This window comes from Setaria viridis, chromosome 4 (genome assembly GCF_005286985.2).
Source record: "Setaria viridis chromosome 4, Setaria_viridis_v4.0, whole genome shotgun sequence".
In the NCBI taxonomy this organism is placed as follows: Eukaryota; Viridiplantae; Streptophyta; class Magnoliopsida; order Poales; family Poaceae; genus Setaria; species Setaria viridis.
The window spans coordinates 33421365-33442989 of record NC_048266.2 but is presented as its reverse complement, the minus strand read 5'-3'; the positions used below and the strand labels follow the sequence as shown (position 1 = coordinate 33442989).

At 43.5% G+C, this 21625-nt stretch overlaps 1 protein-coding gene, 4 non-coding genes and 1 pseudogene across 5 annotated transcripts; all 6 read left to right on the top strand.

The window, feature by feature from the left end:
• The first annotated feature begins 788 nt into the window (after positions 1-788).
• LOC117852821 (uncharacterized) lies at positions 789-3818 on the top strand. Its single transcript, XM_034735097.2, has 2 exons — positions 789-1498; positions 3263-3818. Exons 1-2 carry the CDS (start codon positions 1133-1135, stop codon positions 3521-3523), a joined length of 627 nt encoding a protein of 208 aa, XP_034590988.1. The 5' UTR covers positions 789-1132; the 3' UTR covers positions 3524-3818.
• LOC117854304 (small nucleolar RNA Z119) lies at positions 2414-2509 on the top strand. The gene has a single exon (XR_004640234.1). It is a non-coding gene; the product is annotated as a small nucleolar RNA Z119 (small nucleolar RNA).
• LOC117854305 (small nucleolar RNA Z119) lies at positions 2602-2699 on the top strand. The gene has a single exon (XR_004640235.1). It is a non-coding gene; the product is annotated as a small nucleolar RNA Z119 (small nucleolar RNA).
• On the top strand, positions 2848-2945 carry LOC117854298 (small nucleolar RNA Z122). The gene has a single exon (XR_004640229.1). It is a non-coding gene; the product is annotated as a small nucleolar RNA Z122 (small nucleolar RNA).
• On the top strand, positions 3069-3155 carry LOC117854297 (small nucleolar RNA Z122). The gene has a single exon (XR_004640228.1). It is a non-coding gene; the product is annotated as a small nucleolar RNA Z122 (small nucleolar RNA).
• Positions 3819-4394: 576 nt separating the features above from the next.
• On the top strand, positions 4395-19865 carry LOC117853654 (serine carboxypeptidase-like 26; annotated as a pseudogene).
• The last annotated feature ends 1760 nt before the right edge of the window (positions 19866-21625 follow it).

Here is a 21625-nt window from a genome sequence, read left to right as displayed (position 1 = left end):
ACAGTTTTTAGCAATACATTTTTCTTCAAAACTGCAAGGTTTATTCCATTCAGACACCTCATGTATGTTCAAAACCAAAATATTTTACAAAAGCATGGTATTTTTCTAAAACTCTAAAAATAATATGCATTCATAGCCCATAGCAAATAAAAAGATTTCAAATCTAAAAGAAATAAAAACCTCCTATTAATAAATATTACAATCTTTTGAGAATCATAATATATCCATGTCCTTTTATTGCCACATGATATAATATATATTTCCTAAATATATATTTAGAATACTATACTTTACAAAAAAATTATAGACTACAGTTGTATAACATGGTGGGGAAAGTAATTTCCAAAAACTAAAATTGTATAAAAAAGAATATTGTTTGTGATAGGGAGGAGACAGAGTACAATACAAGTATAACTGTACGTTGGCAGGCCCACATACGGAATACATCAGGACCGCAAATATGCTGCTGTATTTTTTTACCCAGGATAGAAAAAAAGAATCTTTCTCACGCTGACATCAGCCCTAGCCGTTCTCCCGAGTCCCGACCCGTCTCGACTCCGCACCCTTCACGAACAAAGCCCCCGCAGCCGTCCGATCGTCCGCCACGTCACCGATCCGCGTGCCTGTTCTTGTCTCGATCGGGGAGTTCGGGCTGTGCTCTCAGTTACCCGAACAGCCCGATTAATCCGAGCTTCTCTAGAAAGCCCATGTGCAGAGCAGCCCACCAGAGAGCTTTCCATTCTCAGCCCAGCCCTGTATGGTGCATGCTGCCGCACCCGCCCAAACCCTAGCCCCCTAAAGAAAAAAACCCCCGCACAAACCCTATTCCAGTTCTGACTCGCCCCATCAGCCGCACTACTACAGTTCACGAATCCCCTTTGTCAAAAACAAATTCCCCGTCTCCCCGACCCTCGACCGGCGACTGCACACCGCCCGCCGGCCGGCCTAGACGTCCTCCGCTCCATCCTCCTCGTAGATCCCGTCGGTGGCCGGCGTCCACCCCGTCCCCATCCACTTCAGGCGCGCATCTGCATCCCGTTCGCCTCGCTCGCATCCTCTTCGTCCGCATCCTTCCTCCATCGCGCCGGCGTCCTCCCTGTCTGCATCTGCCATCACAGGCTGCTCAGCCGGGATGAAGCCGGAGGTGGAGGTGGAGGCGGACGAGCGGGCGGCCGAGATTGCCCGCAAGAAGGCGGCGGCGGCGGCGGCCAAGAAGGCTGCGGAGGTGGTTGATGTGGAGGAGGAGAAGGAGGGGGTTGAGGAGGAAGACGGGGAGGAGGCAGTCGATGGGGAGGAAGACGGTGACGAGGATGACGACGGAGAGGGCGAGGAGGAGGATGACGAAGAGGAGGTAGAGGGAGAGGAGGAGGCGGCGGGGGTCGTGGAGATCTCCGACGAGGATGACGACGACGAAGACGGCGGGGAGGCGGAGGGTGGCGACGACGACGATGACGACGACGACGACGACGACGAGGTCGATGGTGAAGACGAGCAGGAGGTATAATTCCCTTCTTGATTTCGTCAAAGTTTCATCTTTACTGTCTTCAATTATTGTTTATATGTTAAGTCTCGTTTCATGGTGATAGATCTGTGCGCTGTTGCTTCGGTATGCATCTTTTTTTGTTGTTAATTCGTTGCTGCTATTGATTCCGCCAAAAAAATACCTCAGATCCATCTTGCTCTGTTCATGAAAGAACAGATTTTTAGCGTTTTCTTCCCAGATAAGATGCGTCTGTCTAGTTCTTTAAATTTTGAGTGTGTTTTTGCCCGCTTTCTTGTCTGAAGGTCAAGCTCAATAATCTGGCTCTGTTTCCTGTGATTTCTACATACCTTATTATTATTGCAAAATTTAGCAAGTGTTCGGATCTGTTAGCGAAACACACAAATGGATCTGTTCTAAAAAAGATTTGTTTTTTTCCCAAATGTTTTATGTATTTTTTTCGGCTTCTGTGTTGTCCGTTTAGATCTGGGGATTGTACCCTGCCGCGCTCTTTTTGCCTGTCCTTTCACTGGTCTGATGCCATGAAAAGATGCGGGGTTTTTACTTGGCTTATCCACTTGTCTTGCCTTGTTGTCTGGTCTGTGGTGTGTAGCCCATCAGAGGCCCATCCGGTTTCCCCAGAAGGTCCAAGGGCTCAACAGTATCCACTTGATTTTTTTTTTTGCCTGATTTGTTTCATGAGCATGTAGCTGAGGCTAATCTTTCAAAATCTTGTTTGAGGATCTGGCTGAAGCAGTTTGTTCAGGGTTTCAAGCTTGGAATTTTGACTATGAACATCTGGGGACGTTTAACCAAGTAGCTTTTATAGATCTGTGGAGACGTTTAACCAAGTAGCCTTCATAGATCTGTGGTATGCTTAACTGTGAAACTGGAAATTATTTGCTAGGATTATCTTTGGGCTCAATCTTGTGCTTTTGGAGATGATGAATTTTATCAGAGGCTGTTTCTGAGGTGAGCCAAGAGCTCTCCAGTGCTGCAAAAGAACTGATTTGCTGTTCTGATCAAAAGCACTTTTTGCCTAATGCTAGCATAACTATGAGTCCATTACATCTATGCGATTGGAAATTATCATTAATATTTTCTTGTGGCTTGTGCTGTGCTTTTGGATATGATGTTATCTATCAGAGGCTGTTTCTGAGGATGAGCCATAGCTTCTCCCAGTGCTGCAAAAAAACTGATTTGCCGTTCTGATCAAAAGCACTTGCTCTGTTTTCCCCTTTTTAAAAATAAAACTTTGTTTCAAGTGGCCTAATTCCTGGTCAAATGGGAAAAAAAAAGTTGTTGCTATCCAGTGGTTTAGAATATGTGCTTAAAGAGCGTGAGAGCATCCTATCCTCCATGCTCTTGTGGGGAAATGACGAGAACATATTCCAGAGGTTGTTTCTGAGGGTGATAAATGTTATCTACCTCTTGATTATACCTTGCACGTCAGTCTGATCCCAACTTTGTAGATCTGAGCCTAATATGCATATTCACACATCTTTGTTGAATCTAGACATGTTTCTTAATTTTTCTGCTTGTTTTTTTCTTGAGAAATTTGATGTGGGTTTTACTTTTATTGTGATGTATTTGGAAGTGATGAACAATTCATTTCAGATATCCTTTTATGGATTTATGTATATGATGAAAAATTGCACTTCAGTCTGATCCCATTAACTTATTTGACAAGGATTTTGATTGGACTATATCTTTTGAAAAGAAAAAAGATGAAGCTGCTTGCTTTGATGTCCTTGTGAGATCACGCTGGTTGAAATTTTGCAGGAGGAACTGGGAACTGAGTATCTGGTCCAGCCCCTTGGTCGAGCTGAAGACGAAGAGCACTCTAGTGACTTCGAGCCAGAAGAAAACGGTGAAGCTGCTGATGATGAGGAGATTGAGGAAGAAGATGATGCTGATGACGGCGAGGATTCTGTGAAGGCACAGTCCTCTGTGAAGAGGAAGAGGTCAGGTGACGACGAAGATGATGGAGATGATGATGGTGACGACGACGACGATGATGGGAGGCCACCATCGAAGCGATAGTCAGCCCGGCCTGTGCTGTGGAGTTGTGACCTTGCGCAGGGTGATGAGAAAGAAGGAAAATAACAATCCCTGGCTGGTCGTTTGGTAAATGGTTGTAGCATTAGGTCTTATACTTTGAGAGTCCAGTGTTCATCGTGGTAGTTAGTGTATACCGCTGATGTTGGTTAACGGCCTCCAGAACTTCGTGTATGAGGGCAAAACATGAGGCTTGGTTTATGCTTGTGTAGCTTCTAATTCAAGTCTGGATGCTTTGTTCTGAATCTTGTCATGATAAAAATTTCTCTCTTACTGGAAATCTCTTGTTGCTTTCGGCTCATGGATGCATCTCGTGGCTTATCGTAGAGAGGCTCTGGCGTGTCTAAACGTGGAGGCAGAAGATCTGATGATTTCAGATGGTGCTGATGCTGATGCATTTATGCTAAATATTAACTTGAAATCTGGATTCTGCCCTGCAATTTGATTTTGCAGTTGCAAATGCTCACATCAATCTGACCTGAAAATTGTCTCAACTGGCGTGCTTGTGCTGGATCGAACGAACGAAAATGACGTTTCTCAAAATCTCACTTGTGCATCCAATTTACACGCTTGTGCGTTGATTGGCTCGGCTGCTGCTGCACCTGCATATTTTAGTCTTTTTTAGAGCAGCGTTCGCTATGCAAGTATGCAACCGGAAAATGATGATCAAAATTTGCTCTCCTCTGCTTGGAGAGAGAATTTATCTTCACCTTATTTCACAGCCAGTATCATGGGCCAATGTCACTATGTCAGTTCACAGAAGAGCACTTCTCTGAAAAGTGATACTTGTAGTGTCGCGGAGATAGCTGCAAAAAAAGATCAACAATATTTGCCCCCACAGTAACGTACTTGCATCATGCTGGTGTCAAACTACCTCAAGGCTCAAGGTTGGCTTATGCAAATGTGCAATGGTATTTTCTCCATCTTTAGTTTACAGAGCCGCATCGGATTCCACTCACTAAGGGCTTTTGGGTTGCCTGATGGCCACATTTGGACACATTAATGTATAAGCATTAGTGAGTAGAGTCCACATGTGTCCAATGCATTTGGGTTGCTTCTCAAAGAAAAAAAAACCTTGTCCATCCAAAATATTGGGAGAAACACTAGAACATTAACTTCTGTTGATGGCCTTCTTTTTATTAGAATTTATTTTCTTGTTTGTCTATGATCTTTTCTAAAGAACGAATCGAAGTTAATCTGTATGTGTCTAGAAGTCATTGTTTCTTCTTCTTCTTAATGAAATGCTCTGTTAATTCTTGACAAAAACTCATTGTTTTTCCTCATGTATGTATTTCTCTTCAATTTAATATTCGCATACCTTGCACTGTCGTTTAACTGAACTTCAATCTTCAGGCCCTGGTTGCTCATCTGTGGGCTACAGAAATTGTTTATTCATCGTTATTTGTTCTGCTTCGTGACTTGGCAGTGCACAATGAGTGACATTGAGCTACTTTAACAACAAGCACGCAGTTCTTTGTTACTTCTTTCTTGTACTTCAATCCTTGCTTTTTCAGTTCTGCAATTATTTTTCTAATTTAATCTTTGCTTGCTTTGCACTGACAGTGAACTGAATTTGCATCTTCAGGCCCTGGTTGCTCATCTGTGGGCTATGGAGCAGCTTCTGAGATGGGCTCTCTATTGGTCAATGGCAACGGGACCGGAAACGAATTTGCATGGACCAGAGGTCAGCTGCTCTCTTTCCTGCTCTGCACTTCTGCTACGTACTTATACGATTTGTTACAGCCATAGACCACACCAGTAAGGCAGTAATGCTGCTAGTAATACGGTTAAACCTCCTACACTACATAAATGTCTTTCTGAGCACAGAAACTTCATCTGTTTAGCTTCCTTATTTTGATGTATCAGAATGTAACTCAGTTTGTTACGCCTGAAGCCCCTCATTAAATCTGGCATTCTAGCATGTATGGAACTTGTCATCGTCACCCTTGTCTTTTCATTGGTGTTTCGTGCCAAATGTGTTTATGGTTCTTTCAGAAAATAAGTTGATGCTCAGTATAGTCTCAGAAATTGCCTGTAACTCATTTTTTATCTCCTTTGATTGATCCAAATTTCATCAGAGGCCAATTTGCTGTTCTTGGAGTCTCCTGTTGGAGTTGGCTTCTCATACACAAATACCACCTCTGACCTAGACTACCTAGACGACGGCTTTGTCGGTACTGACCGCTAACAAAAAATTTACAAACATCCAGCTGAGGACACCTACACCTTCTTAGTAAATTGGTTCAACAAGTTTCCTCAGTACAAGAGACATGACTTCTACATTGCAGGAGAGAGCTATGCAGGTAAGTGGGCTGACAGCTCCCTTCCTCCCAACAAAGAAATTGCAAGATTGAATAAGCCCACAACAAAAGGATACTGCCTTTTGCCTTTCTTTAACGATCACTAGAGTAAGCACCCAATGAGGAATAAATCCTATCTTGCCACTGTCCACTATTCTCTAGTCAAAAAAGGTTGCCCTAAAATGCATGCAGTTCCTGTTCTCTACAACATTAGGTCCATGCTGACACAAGGATCCCACTATCGCACTGTAGCTTTTTGTTAGGTCCTGAAGCAACTTGATGGGAATTGTTGTTCTGTTCAAAAAATGTCCATCAGTGGAATTGTAATTACTGTTTTTGTTTGTTGTTGCTAGTTAAAAAAAACCATAAAACAATCATATTGAGCATCAAAGAGTAGAAAAATGGCCAACCCAACAAATCTAGAGTGAAAAAGGTATCAATATTCAAGTATATGGTGGTTATCCTACTTGTCGCACACAAATACGTGAGGTACATGCGGCAAGGCTTAACAGCCAATTTGTGAACACATGTTACACAATCTTTATGGAGGATACTGACCAAGTCTGATGGAGCAGGTCATTATGTTCTTCAGCTTTCTGAGTTGGTGTATGAGCGCAACAGGCATCTTGAGATGGATAAACGCCTCAATTTGAAAGGATTTATTGTAAGTATCTAAAACCATCTCCTTTCCATATTTGTGTTTTAATTTAGGAGTGAAAAAAATTAATTGAAAATTAAAATCATTATGTCTCCATCAATGACTTTGTATTGGACTTGCAACTCGAGGAGCTACATGTCCAAATAAATTTTGGACTTCTCACATAAAGGCTCCTTTTACATGTCACGGGTGTTGAGAGTTGAAGAGAGTCTGAAAGAATGAATGATTCTCTCCATTGATTGAATGAATCATCTGATTGAATATTTATACAAGGGGAAACGACATACCCAAAGGGCCTCATGTCCCTTGGGGGTTGGTCCCTTCATGAAAGGTCCTGTACAATTATTTCTAATACTAATTGATCAGCAATTAAATTATTTTACAACACTCCTCCTTGATCAATTAGCTTCTTCATGTAATCCTTGTTCAATCATCTTTGATTATCATATGGAAAAACTTCTCCAAAGATCCTATGGAAAAATATAGAGGAGAAATCAACTTGTATGTCCATATACCACTAAAACTCCTTTAAAATCCAGTGGAAAAAATATAAGGAGAAAATGATATAGCATATTTAGATTATTGTCTCATTGCAAACTCATGAGAAACCTTAGAAAAGGAAAACTCATAAGTAAGTTTGAGATCAACAATATTATGATCTGAGGATCATATTTGAATCACCTTCCCCAAAACCCAATAGGAAAAATATGAGAATGAATTGTGTATCTTTTATATCTCCTTAAAAACTCTTGTAGAGAAAATAGAAGATATGACATAATATGTCTTGAATACCACCTTTAAAAATCCCGGTGAGGAAAATAGGTGATATGACATATATTCTTGTATTGATATTGCCTCATTAAAACCTTTTATGAGAAACCTTTGTGAGGAAAAACTCATATAGGAAAAAAATACAATATGATGATAGGTTAGGGAGTCTCCCCTGAGCCTTGCAAAATTTAAGTTGTCACTCACCACTTACCATGAACACCATTCTACGATGTAGTGGTGGATAAGTATATTAGTGAGTATATTTTGCAAGATGTTTATTCCATCACTTTGTAAAAATGAGGATAAGATATTTTGGGCAATATGTTAAAGATATTGGTCATATGTAACCTAGTTTCATCCAAGCAAGTTGTATTGTCATTTATAGATAATGTTAATGATGCAATGGAATCACTATTTATCATTATGTGAAGTCGAAGATGTTTAAGTGATGGTTTAGAATGACATATGGAAGTTACCATTAGAGTTTATTTTGATGACTCACATGAAAACTTTATTATCAATATCAGTCTATGATCTTGCAATATGGGGATTACTAAGTCAGTATCTTGATATCCCACTTTGTCATGTCTCAAAATTAATTAAGATCTTTTAGTACCATTTAGATATCTGTAGATATCCGTTTTTGATCTCCTACCAATATGGTGTTGTTGGAGTTGCACTAATTTGCACTATAACAATGTATTTACAATGCAGTATCAGGTCTATTGCATTTTGTATAATACATGAGTGCTTTTGTTGGCACTAAGTTTACCATCCTAGGGTCTAAATGGATATTGATCCATCTTTAGAGATTGACCATAAGTATTGATGGTGCGGGAGGTGACTCGGCGTGCTTCCGCGACTCAGACGACCTCCTAGGCTTGGGGATCGGGTGCGGGAGGCAACTCGGTGAGCCTCCTGCTGCTCGCCCGACCTCTCTGGCTTGGGGCAGGAAGCGACTCGGTGCGCTTCCACAACTCGGCTGGCTTAAAGGTTCGCGGGCTGGGTGCCACAGACGACTTGGTGAGCCTCCTGCTGCTCGGCCGACCTCTTTGGCTTGGTTGCGGGACGCGACTCGGCGTGCTTCCGCGACTCACCTGACCTCCCAGGCTCAGGGATCGGGTGCGGGAGGCGACCCGGTGAGCCTCCTGCTGCTCAGCCGACCTCTTTGACTTGGGAAAGGAGGCGACTCGGTGCGCTTCCGCAACTCGGCTGGCTCCCAGGCTCAGGGACTAGGCACCATAGACGACTTGGCGAGCCTCCTGCTGCTTGGCTGACTTCTCTAGCTTGGGTGCGGGAGGCGACTCGGCGTGCTTTTGCAACTCAGCTGACCTCCCAGATCGGGTGCAGGAGGCGACTCGGCGAGCCTCTTGCCGCTCGGCCGACCTCTCTGGCTTGGGGCAGGAGGCGACTCGGTGCAGTTCCGCAACTCGACCAGCTCCCAGGCTCGAGGGCTGGGCGCCATGGATGACTCAGCGAGCCTTCTGCCGCAGAGCCGACCTCTCTGGATCGAGGTGGGAGGCGACTCGGTGCGCTTCCGTGACTCGGCCGGCTCCCAGGCTCGGGGGCTGGGCACCACAGACAACTCGGCGAGCCTCCTGCTGCTCGGCTGACCTCTCTGGCTTGGGGCATGAGGCGGCTCGGTGTACTTCCACGACTTGTCCGGCTCCCAGGCTCGGGGGCTGGATGCCATAGATGACTCGGCGTGCCTCCTGCCACCAGGCCGACCTCCTAGCCTCGGGGGTTGGATGCCATAGATGACTCGGCGTGCCTCCTGCCACCAGGCTGACCTCCTAGGCTCGGAGGTTGGGTACGGGAGGCGACTCGGCGTGCCTCCGTGGCTTCACCAGTCCTCACGCTCGGGGGCTAGGCACCTACTTCAGGTTGGCGTGCCTCTGTGGCTCCGCTAGTCCTCGTGCTCGGGGGCTCGAAGGTTGGGCGTAGGATATCACTTGACGTGCATCCATGGTGTTTCACAAGACAAAGACTACAAGATCAAGGATTTTTCTTTGAGCATTGTGCAACTTCTCTGCAACTAGATGACGAAAGCATCAGGCGAAGCTTATCCAACTCGGCATTCGTGTTGGGCTGCTGTTCAACTCCACACCACTCGGGGGCTTGACGGTTATAGCTACCCGGGTACCCTCATGGAGGGCCCAGCCAACCACTAATGGGCCGGCCTGACTTGATGAAGAAGGCAGGAGATAGAGTCCGACTAGGGCTCCCCACGTGTTGTAATCCGACTAGATCTCATCTATAGTAACCGACTAGGGGTCCTGCCATGTAACCCTACACCTCGGAGTATATAAGAGGAGGTAGGGGTACCCCTAGGAGGGAACCAATCCAATCCCTCAACACAACAACCAACACCCGAGCGCAGGGTGCAATACAATCCCCAAAACAGGACATAGGGTATTACACTACACTAGCGGCTCGGATCTGTATAAATCTTTGTATCTTGTGCCTTGCATTACCATCAAGTTCATAGCCTTGTGATCCTCTTTGCCTACAAATCAACCATTTGGGTACCCCCTAGGTGGACTACCGGTCACTAAATCCGACAATATGCTTGTCCAATATTATTTGAATATTGTTATACATATCAATTGAATATTGATAAACTGATATATATGCATAAGTTGTAAACTTAAGTATAGTTTGGTTTTACCCAAATTTTCATCTCAAATTTCATCATAAAATGATTGCTTGTTTGTTTGTGTGTTGAGATGATGGAAAATCCAATTTAGGATTTATTTGTGAACACACATATGCAATCATTGTGATTGGAGTAATCCTTGTATGGAAGATACTCTCTTAGTCAGTTGTACCACAATCAACTTGACTATTTTAAGTCATGGAGTGACTTGAGTAATACACAATATATGTTGTGATTCATATTTAGATTTAGAATGTGAAGTCTGTTGAGGACTTGTATCTCAAAATCTATTGATCTGCCAATGATTAAATATGGGAACATAATTTTCACATATACCACGAGGGTATGTTGCTCGGTCTCTGTGTGAAACCATTGCTATAATCTCTCATTGTCTCACCACCTTGCTTTCATAAAGAATGCATTTGTGAGAAGAAGATATTACTATGGTAAATATTTCTCATAATTAAATGAGAGAAATTCTCCATAATTGCCACCTTTGCTTTGACCCAATTTGAGTGTGGATACATTCTGCCTAGGACTTTTGGTTTGGGTCCAGTTTAAGGTGTATAGCAATTTTGAGGAGCATATGTTGACAATTTGTAGTCTTTGTATGATTGATTCAATGGAACCAATATAGTATGTGAAATATTAACCCTTTAGAACTCTTATCTTATTTCCCACGATGATAGAGTTAGGGTGTTCTAGTGACCCAGTGCCTAAATTTATGTGCACATGTACTGGGCTTTTGAATGCTGAACATTCATAGGTTTTGGATTTGAATATCCATAAAGTGTCTAACAACATGCATGATGTTGATTTGCATTTACTATCTTGGAGGATGTCTCCCCCTATTTCTGCTGATGCTTGTAATAAGCTATATCCCTAGTGACCATACTTCTCCCCCTCTTACTTTAATTTGGGAGTTGAGTGATTCTGTTAGTTTCACTCTTTCTGGTACATTAATTGTAGAGATTGGATAAGATGACACTTTTGATAAGCAAATGCATTTGGCAGGCTATTTGTAATGTGTTACAAATAAAATATGTTTTGAATTGTGGTTCAGATATTCTTTGGTATGTATATGGATGTGAGGATTAAATGTGTGTAACATTCATTTTGAATTCCTGGTATTTTATGTGTGGTATTAATCTCCCCCTAATACCTGAAATTATCCTCAAAGTGTGATCAACATACGGGCTGTGTATAAATCCCCAAAAGAGACCTAAGGTATTATATGAATGATGGAGAATAATACCTTGTTTGGGTCCCTAATGCCCATGATGTATGTTGAGGTGGTGATATTGGTAAGTGCAAAACATATCTGACACGCAGATGGGAAATATTTGGCTGTGGCCAAGTTCTCATGTACTAACTGCAATGGAGGGAGCCGTATGATTGCAGTTTTATGAATTTATATTATGCGGTGTGTAAGTCCGTATATTACCAACTTGATGCTGATAAATAAAATTCTATTTTGATGGACATACAAATGAGTTATCTCCAAGAGATTCAATGAAACCATAATTGGTATGAACATAGGGACCTAATGATTTAGTTCCCAAAACCAAATAATTCCATATGAATGGATTTGATCCTGTATCTAGGAAAATTTGCTCTAAGTTGAAAAATTCGAGCAATTAATTTGGTAAAAATTGTGGTGCCTTATGACAAGTAAGGGACACATTTGGGACTATTTGCAAATGCATTCATGAGCACTTTAGAGTGCCTAGATAGTTCATAAATGGCTGAATATGGCCAAGTTATCTTGAATGCGTTCAAGAAACTTAGTGGCTCATTATTTGGAATTTTAAGGTAAGAGGGCCTTAAAATTATTTCCCTTGTGTCACATGCGGTGCACAAAATATGAGGATTTTGGGAATGTATGCTATGACCAACAGAATTGATAACATTTTTTCTTATCATCCATGAGTTAGAATGACCAAGGCTATCATGCCAATTCTTGATATAACCAAGATTGAAAAATTATTTTATACGCAACATGTCATATGGGATTGATGTATGTACATATAACATACCTCAGATGATATGAAATGAATTTTATAAATATTTAATTTCCATGTCAATTGTACCAAGTAGAGTGCTAATATTTTATCATTACTCTTAGTAATAGGTTTCGATATGAAACCATACAAATGGATGGCATGAAATCATATGTTAGGTATTTGTATAATACATGAGTGCATCTACGATTAATAATTGAATACCCGTGAGAAGAGTATATATCTCCTATAATTGTGATAGTGGTTATATGATCCACTAAATGAAATTCCGTTTCTTTCTAGTTTAATCCCGAATAAATATCATGTATGAGATACATGATATTAATGATGGACAATATACTACATATAGTCGTATACATAATAGTGAACGGTAAGATCCGCAAAAATCACCAACTTAAATCACTCGCTAAAAATTATTTCAAAACCTTTCAACTGTTGAGTTCCCGAAAATCTAAATCCCCCCGGCGATTTCGGCGTCCCGGCACCCAAAGCCGACAACCATCCCTTCCGCAAATTTCGCCGTGTGCCAGTCGACAAACCGCCGCGCGTGCTCCGACTGTCCTCCGCAATCACCGCCGACTCTCCCTTTCTTTTTCTCTCTTTCTCCTATTTTCTTTTCTCTTCTCTTTCCCCCCTTCTCTCTCTTCTTTTCTTCTTCTTCCTCCTTCCTCCTTCTTCTTCTTCCTTCCTCCTCCTTCCTTCCTGGTGCATAGCACCACCCTCTGACCGTCCCCCCAGTGCCTGCTACCTCCATGGCCGGCTTCCCCCTCCTAGCCACGCGCGCCAGCACCCTGGGGCCCACAGCCGCTTCCCCGACCCGCGGCGCACCCGCCCCCCTACGCCCGGCCCTCCCTGCCTCGTCATCCGTGCCGCGCGCCCGGTGCCGGTGCTGCCCGCCGTGCCTGGCCCCCTGCCACTCGCCTCCCTGAGCTGCAACGGCCCCCACCGCCGCCGGCCCCTACCTCCCTCGCCAGCACCGTCGGCCCCTACCGCCGCTCCACCGGCCGGCGCGCGAGCTTGCCGGACTCGGCCCCCATATCGTCGACCGTTCGTCGTTTCCTCCCCCTCGCCACTATAAAAGGAGGCTAAGCCCGGGGCTTTGCCACCACCGCACCATCACCCTGCCAAACTCCCAGCGCCGCTCCCCCCTTGCACCCCCTCCTGCGCACCGCCAAGCAAGCCGCCGCCCACTCATCCACCACCGTCCCCCCTTCCATCGCCAAATCCCCAAGGTAAGGGGCAAAATGGGACCCCCTCACCTTCCTCTACCTCCCCTACCCCTCGGCTCGCCACCGGCGAGGTTCGGTCGGCCGGCCGCCGCCGGCCATCCCCTCCTCCTCTCCCTGTACCATGCCCAGGGAAGGAGAAGGCAAAAACAGCCCCCAATTTTGATCTAACCCTCTACTTCTCTCTATTCGTGAAATAACCCTCCCACCTCTCTCATACTCTTTCCACAGATCAGCCCCTCCACATCCCAAAAGTATTTACAAATAGGTCCCTGGTTTCTCAAAGTTTAGTCCTAAAGCCTTGTTTTAACCCTTAAATACACGAATATCTCATCATTTCATGCGCCAAACTTCGTCCAATTAAACCCGAATTCGACCACATCATCCTCCAATATACTTCCGCCGAGTCATATCCAAATTTCATGAAAATACTCATTTCTTCTATTTTTCGTTCGCGTTCTCTGTTCGAAGCTCAACGGGTAAAATCTTATTTTCTTTTATTTATTGTGTGCTCGATTGTATGTGCCGTAGGTCGCGGAGTACCTGAGGAGGAGCCCAAAGTAGAGTTTGACCATGAGCCCGAGCCCGAGGACCAGCACCGCGAGTAGGAACTCCCGGAAGGCTTTGAGGACGGCAAGTCCAATCTCACCCTTTGATGCATATTTATTCCTAATTTTTCAAACACAACCTATTGGCTTATTTTACAAATTGCATATTGTTTTACCACTGAAACATGGTTGGATAGCCACCCCTTGATTTCTATGATTATTCCTTGCTTGTCCTATAATCATCTCTAAATATGACTTGCTCTGTTTGGATGATAATTACTGCTAGAATGCTTAGGACCTTGTTACTCAATTCAACCATGACTACATTGTGTTTTATTAAAGAGTAAAGGTGTGAGTGTTTTAAACTGGGAAAAATGGGTTTTCGGAACTGAAGGAAAGACATGCTTAGATGAGATGGATGGGTGTTTCTTGTGTGAAATGCCAATAAGTTGGGCTCGCACCTTTGTGGTTGAGCAAGGTTGGGAGATATCCATCTTGTCATGGTTAAGGACCGAGTTGATGTGTCATCTTGCCTAACCCAACCATCGTGCAACCACTCGACTGTTGTATGCGGCAACGGCTTAGCATAAATCCCACTAGCTGGTCTGTTAGCCATCAGGAGAGCTGGTGAGCAATAGGAGACCATGGAGAAGGACTAAAAACTTTGTGAACTTAGATCCTGGTTAAGACTTTGTTGGAAGGTCGTTGACCCCTTGGTTGCTTCCGTGTTGGCTAGTCAGTCTTAGCTAAGGTGGGTAATGGCTTTGATAGGATCTGCACTGACACTAAAGTGGTCGTGCTGCGGTACCCTACTTGTGGGTAAAGTGTACAACCTCTGCAGAGTTAAAACCTATCCGGGTAGCCGTGTCCACGGCATTGGACAAGTTACGACTTGGTCACATAACTAGTGATTGGAGATGGGTGATTTTTATGGCGTGTATTGAATTTTGGAAGTGTCCGGCAGTTGTGCCGTGAGCTATTGCGGACGGGGAGTCCGATAGCATTAAAACTTGGATCCTTTGTGTAGGATCACCCCACCTAATGATTCGGTTACTAAAGGAAATGCTTTGCAAAAACTCTTTTAAAAATGAACCCTTGCGTGTGTTGAAAAACCTAGCTTTATGGCAAGTAAACCTCAACCTTATGCTTGGTATATCCTGTGCATATTCTTCATTGTATCCCCCTCTGTGGAAGGGGTTGGACTTGTTGAGTACTTTTGTACTCACCCTTGTTTTGTTGCTACAGAGGAAGAGTCGGACTTCGTCGCCGAGGATTTTGAGTAGGAGGTCGCTTCCGCACTCAACGCTGCCTGTGGTGTTGGCCTTTGCAGAATGTTCCGCTGCCGTGTAGTCCCGAGTGCTGTCTCTTGGCAGTAGCTTGGCTCGCTGCTGTCATTTATTTGCTTATCATTTCAGCGTGTAGTCCCTCGGGAGTTGTACGGTATTTGAACTATCTGTCGAATAAATGTGTTATCAGTCTCCTGGGACTGATATTTGTATCACATTTAGTCTCCGCTGATGTGGGGACGCTTCATGAACTAATGATAATTTAGGAATTATAAGAAGACTTTTGGAGATCTCATTTATTGAAGTGAGCTTTAACTTGATCCCTATGAATTTGCATGCCTCCAAAGATGTGGAGGTATTGTGGAACCAAATAGTTGATATGGAAATAATATGTACATGAAATTTACAACCACACTTTAGACAAACGTGAGATTTGTTATTATGGTCACTTTTATGGAAAGTGACATTTTGTGTATGAGATCCATTGTGTTGTAAATTCCATGAACTGAAAGTTCTATTCTTTGTTGATAACTCTACTAGGAGTTCAAACAATAAATGGATCTTGCTCCTTTGGATAGTCAGACTTGTAAAATCTGAATAGAGGAAATGTAGTAACACGCAAAGGTGTATGTAGTAATGCCAATAATGGATTGGATACTTTGATTAGGGTAGAACTATGGTAGCATTGGTGCCACGAATCTCTCAATGATATCATTGATATCAAGTGCCCATATTGGAGAGTAAATCCTATCCAATGCGAATTCAGAAAATTCCATGTTGGAAACATTAGTCATGTCCTATATGAGTAGATCATGTATTTTAATGAATTTACTCGATGAGTAAATTATATAGCATGAAATATTATTGTTGTGCAAAATTCATTTAATCAAGTTGATACTTGATTATAAGTGGACTATTCTATAATTTACATGCGATAAAAGTCACTGCACATGTTCTGGACTCCACTGTTGTGAGAATAGATGATCTGATGATCATTGCCAAAACATAGTCTCTGTATATGGAAGATAGTCACCAAAATATGTTGCACTCTTTCTGCTATTTATCTAAGCAAAAGTTGATGCCTAAATTTTGAATTCAAGATGAGTCTTGAATTTTTTGATGCAAAATCTTGTACATTCAAAATGCGATTTGAATTACAAGTAGTATGAACCTCATATTTGATACGCGATGAAATCGCTGCTATTATCGAGTGTGACTTAATCATCATATACTAGTGAGTTAACTCATCAAAAGGCAATCACCAGAATGATGTAAACTTTGAAGTAGTGGACGAGGAACTTAGTGCTATAGGCATAATTTGCATGATTGCAATAAATACCTTAGGCTCCACTTATATGTGTTACACTAGTTATATTAGGAGGTCATTTTGGGAGTAATCACCATGTTAGCATTACGATTATGCAAAACTAGTGAAGGCAAGATGCTTTTTGTAACAAAATAAGGTATATGTCAATGGGTAGTTGATGTATTATTTATATTCCTGTGGGAATTAATGACTTGATAGTCATATTGAATACAAATTTTTCCATTGTATGAAATTTTGGATATACACATTGAAGGTAATCATCATAGGATGTAGACTTTTCAGTGATGAGCAAATTTGCTGCCTAAAAGTATGGTATCTGGGCAAATAAATTCTTAGATAAGAACTTATCACAGCCAGTGCCTAGGTCGCATCACCTTGTGTTGTTCCAAAATCATATTTATAAGCCTAAATTGTAATTTTGCATCATCTTCTACGTGATGTAGAATATTAACTAAGTATTTAAGTATGCGAACAATAATTGCATATGTAAAGATTGTATTAAAACCAATGAAAGATCTGCGGATCATGATGATGCTCAATTACTGCGGTAAATTTGGTATCCTTATTACATGGGTGCTAATACCTGATGGTATATCTAACAATGTGCCTGACAACACATGTTTACATAACAATCCATGGACTAAAAAAACAACATGTAGAATAGAATATTTTGAACATATAAATGAACAGAAGCCTAGAGGCTTTATTCAAATTTTATGCAGGCAAATCAGATTAGGCTAAAATGTTGAAGGCAGCCTGGCCTAGCTTAGCTTCGGCCTGCCCTGCGGGTGCTGGACCCTATGGCCTTGCGAGGCCACTTTCGACCGTTCAAAACACGGAGGAGAAACCTAGTGCTGCTAGGCTCCACGTGCTGCGCCAGATACCTAAGTGACGGTCGACGGCCATGACGCGGCCGAGTCGGCTGGGTGCCGTGGGCCCTACTGCCTTGGCCATGACCGGGTCTGCCACTGCAGATGCACCGTCGGAGGACGTGAACCCCCACCAGACGTGCAGGCAAGCGGGCACCGCTGCCACATGCGCGTGGGTAGAGCCAGCCGTGGTGTCCTCTGCCGCTGCCGATAGTGGTCATGGAAAGTGCTGTGCAGTTTGATAAAAAAATCTGCATGATCGATGGAGACTAGGGCCTCGGCCATGGCCACGTAGCAGAAGAACATGGAGCACGCGGACCAAGGGTTTGGTGCAGAGAAAAATTAAAGAACTCTAGTTCTATGAAGAACACATCAACAATAATGGTAACAGCATCATGAATGCGTATGATTTTGATGTCTGGATCCTTTTTCTCGCTCCTTCCTGTTTCTGCAGTTCAGTGAAAAACATTGTTCGTAATGAAGATGGTCGTGCAGCATTGTTCCTTCATCTTCACGCGGAAGACGCCGATGATAGAGATCAGCGTACAGCTGGTAGGCAGTGCGCTTCAGGTGAGGCAAAAATTTCTTGTGTTCTTGCCAACGTCGCAGTGGCCGATTAACCTTAGATGGAGACCGATAACATGTTGAGAGTTGAAGAGAGACTGAAAGAATGAATCTAAGGATTCTCTCCATTGATTGAATGAATGGTTTGGTTACATATCTATAAAGGAGAAAGGACATGTCCAAAGGGCATCATGTCCATTGGGGGTTGGCCCTCTATGAAAGGTCATGTACAATTATCTCTAATGCTAACTGATCGCTAATTAAATTATTAAATTATTTCACAATAGGGAAGAGTCTTTATCTTTCTATTCGGAAATAAATAGAGAATTGTTCTAGTTTAAGCAACTACATATTAATTATTCCAACAATAAAAGATGGAAGACAATAAGTAATCCTTGTAGTGTACTTTTTTTTTGTTTTAGGCTTCTTTTGTGACTGAGTTTGGAACCATTCGTCCTATGGGTTTTGTACAAACAACTATAACTGAATCATATATTGCACAGAGCTGTTCTGCCTAAGTACTCTTGAAGATTTAATCCCTAATACACACGTAACTTTTTGCTAGGTTGGCAATGCAGTGACTGATGATTACTATGATTGAAAGGGTCTTGTTGAATTTGCTTGGAGCCACTCGGCGATTTTAGATCAACTTTACAAGCATGTAACAAATGTTTGCAACTTCAGGATCATCTTATTTACTGGGGAATGCGCCCGTGCAATGAACCTTGTATACACTCAGTACAATAAGATTGATATTTACAACGTGTATGCACCAAAGTGCAATACTGACCACTCAACATTTTCATCTAGCTCTGATAGCACAACAGAAAAGACTGCGAAGGTAATTTCACTGTTCATGAACCTCTGCAAGTACTATAGCAAATATGACAATAGGCTCAAAATGAATGAAGCAACTGAAGATGTCTGAATGTGATTTTTTAGAAGCGGTACGAAAGATTGAGGATGTACTCGGGATATGATCCATGCTACTCAATCCACATTGAAGACTACTTGAACAGTATTGATGTACAGAAATCACTTCATGCGAATTTAAGTGTGGAAAGTAAAGAGAGGGTTAGAACGCCGATTTTTTCCTGAGGTATTGAAGAGTCGGCACTCTCCCCTAGTCCTTGTTTTAGCACCCACGCAAGGGTATCGCCCCCCCTGATCTGCACAAGGATCAAGTGCTCACTAGTGATAATCTATTCTTCAGTCCAGATCGGCAGATTCCAAACCAAGCACAACACTTCTTGGGGCTTCTCACAAGACACCTCCTTGAGAGCTCACAAAGAACACCACCACCAAGCCATCTAGGTGATGCCGGTCACCAAGAGTAACAAGCAAAGATCCTCACTTGACCTACATGAGTCAAAGAGGTGGATGGATGCACACTTGCTACTCTCCAAGCACTAATGATGTTCTTAATCTTCAATTAAGAACTTCTTAAATCACTTTTAGTGCTCAACTTGCCTTTGACCTCAAAATAATCCTATCAGCTTCACTGAGTGCCAAGAGAGGTGGAATGAACCACCACAAGAGTTATTTATAGGCCAAGGCAAGAAACTAGTCATTGTTGTTCATGTGCACAGAAAAACCACTCACCGACTGATTCGGTGAGGGCCCCAAGGGGTCACCGTATGAATCGGTGATGGCTTCAAGTACAACATTGCAACGGTCACTGGTAGGTCACCGACTCATTCAGTGCTTTACCACTGTTTCCATCGCAACAATCGGTGCAGCCTTATTTATCTTCCAAAACTACCCAAGCCAATTTTGAGCCGATTGCGAGTCGAGCCGATTGCACTGACTCATTCAGTGGGGCATAGAGGTACACCAAAACAGTCAGTGGATACAGTCGCCCTCAGACTCAAAACACTCAGTGACTCATTCGCTGGCCCATTATTGTGACCATCGAACCAATCGGTGGTCCTATGCATTCACTGCACACTTCCTTTAGCCACCGACCGATTCGGTGACTCATCCCAGAGGTCACCGTATCAATCAGTGACATGAACTTCTACACATTTTCAAGTGGTAACCCATCCAATTCAACTTCTTTGAGTTTGACCGCTTCTTCATCATATTCCAGAGCTTCAATTGAGCTACCTAGTAACTAGTTTCCAATTGAGCTACCTAGTAACTAGTTTCATAAGTGTGCATTCACTCAACTCAAGGACTCGCCTAGGTCAAGCTACTACTCTTCGCCCCCCTTATAGTACAACCAAAGGAAAATAAAAGACCTATATTAATCCAAGTGTCTCTCAATGCCAAACAACACTTGGGACTAGCTTGTCCTAGTCTCCACGCTAATCCTTTGAACTGATACAATTTCAATCACATGAAGGGGCCAAGAATACCATGAAAACCCATCATTGCATACTTATTGAATGCCGCTGCAAAGCATAAGTTAGTCGCAATGATCATGTTGTCATTAATCGCCAAAATCGAATTAGAGGTTGTTGACGCTCGTTATTGACACACTTTTAGTGCTATTTAACTAGTGTTTTCATGCATATTCTTATACTAACCCACCACTTGACACTTGAAATAACTCCATTATTGCATATATGTTGTATTTTGGAGCATGTTGTGTTTTGACAGGAAACACGATATAATCAGGGGGGTTTTTCATAAAGAGCTTAATGGATATTTGGACATGGGTTATCGAGGGAAGCCTGCACGAGGAAGGAGAGGATCAGGAGGGCCAGGAAGGGCCTAGGCCGATCGGCCGATTGGCCCAGCCCATTCCAAGGTCCGATCGAGCTCCCGTTTCTTCAGCATGAAGTCCACGACATATCTAGGGTTTTTCCACTGACCATCGACCCAGAGCCACCACCTATGAAGAACTATAAATATCCCCTCATGGATTACAAGAAGAGAGGAATTGGAGAGAAAAGGAAACACCATGCAAACATCATCCATCACCACCACAAGGTCGAGAAACGGTCGGTCGGCGGGACTAGGATCGGGGCCTTCGTCAGGAGGTCCTTGAGCTGGTCAAGTGCCTCCTGGGCCTCGACGGTCCATTCGAAACGGTCAGTCTTCTTTAGGAGTCGATAGAGAGGGAGCCCCCGTTCGCCAAGGCGCGAGATGAAGCGGCTCAGAGCCGCCAAGCATCCCGTGACGCGCTGGACTCCTTTTATATTTCGGATTGGCCCCATGTCGCTGATGGCCGCTATCTTCTCCGGATTGGCTTCGATACCGCGCACGGAGATGATAAAACCTAGCAGCATGCCCCTCGGAACCCCGAAAATGCATTTTTCGGATTGAGCTTAATACGCTTGTCCCTCAGCCTTTCGAAGGCTAGTTCGAGGTCGGGGACGAGCTAGTCGCCCTTTTATGATTTGACTACGATGTCGTCCACGTAAGCCTCAACGGTTCACCCGATGAGGTCCCCGAAACACTTCAGCATGCATCGCTGGAACGTAGCCCTCGCGTTTTTGAGGCCGAATGGCATCTTAACGTAGCAGTAGGGGCCGAAGGGGGTGATGAAAGAGGTAGCGAGCTGGTCGGACTCTTTCATCGCGATCTGATGGTAGCCGGAATACGCGTCAAGGAAGCTAAGGGTTTCGCACCCGGCGGTTGAGTCGACTATCTGATCTATGCGTGGCAAAGGAAACGGATCCTTTGGGCACGCCTTGTTGAGACCGGTATAATCAACACACATCCTCCATTTCCCATTCTTTTTTCGTACAATAACAGGATTAGCTAGCCACTTAGGGTGGTACACTTCCTTGATGAATCCGGCCACCAAAGCTTTTGGAGCTCCTCGCCGATGGCCTTGCGCCTCTCCTCGTCGAAGCAGCGCAGACCTTGCTTTATTGGCTTGGAGCCGGCCTTGATGTTCAAGGAGTGCTCGGC

Coding starts and splice junctions, on each gene's coding strand:
- LOC117852821 (XM_034735097.2), top strand. CDS start 1,133: ATGAAGCCGGAGGTGGAGGTGGAGGCGGACGAGCGGGCGGCCGAGATT. Junction 1,499..3,262: donor ATGGTGAAGACGAGCAGGAG/GTATAATTCCCT, acceptor GAAATTTTGCAG/GAGGAACTGGGAACTGAGTA.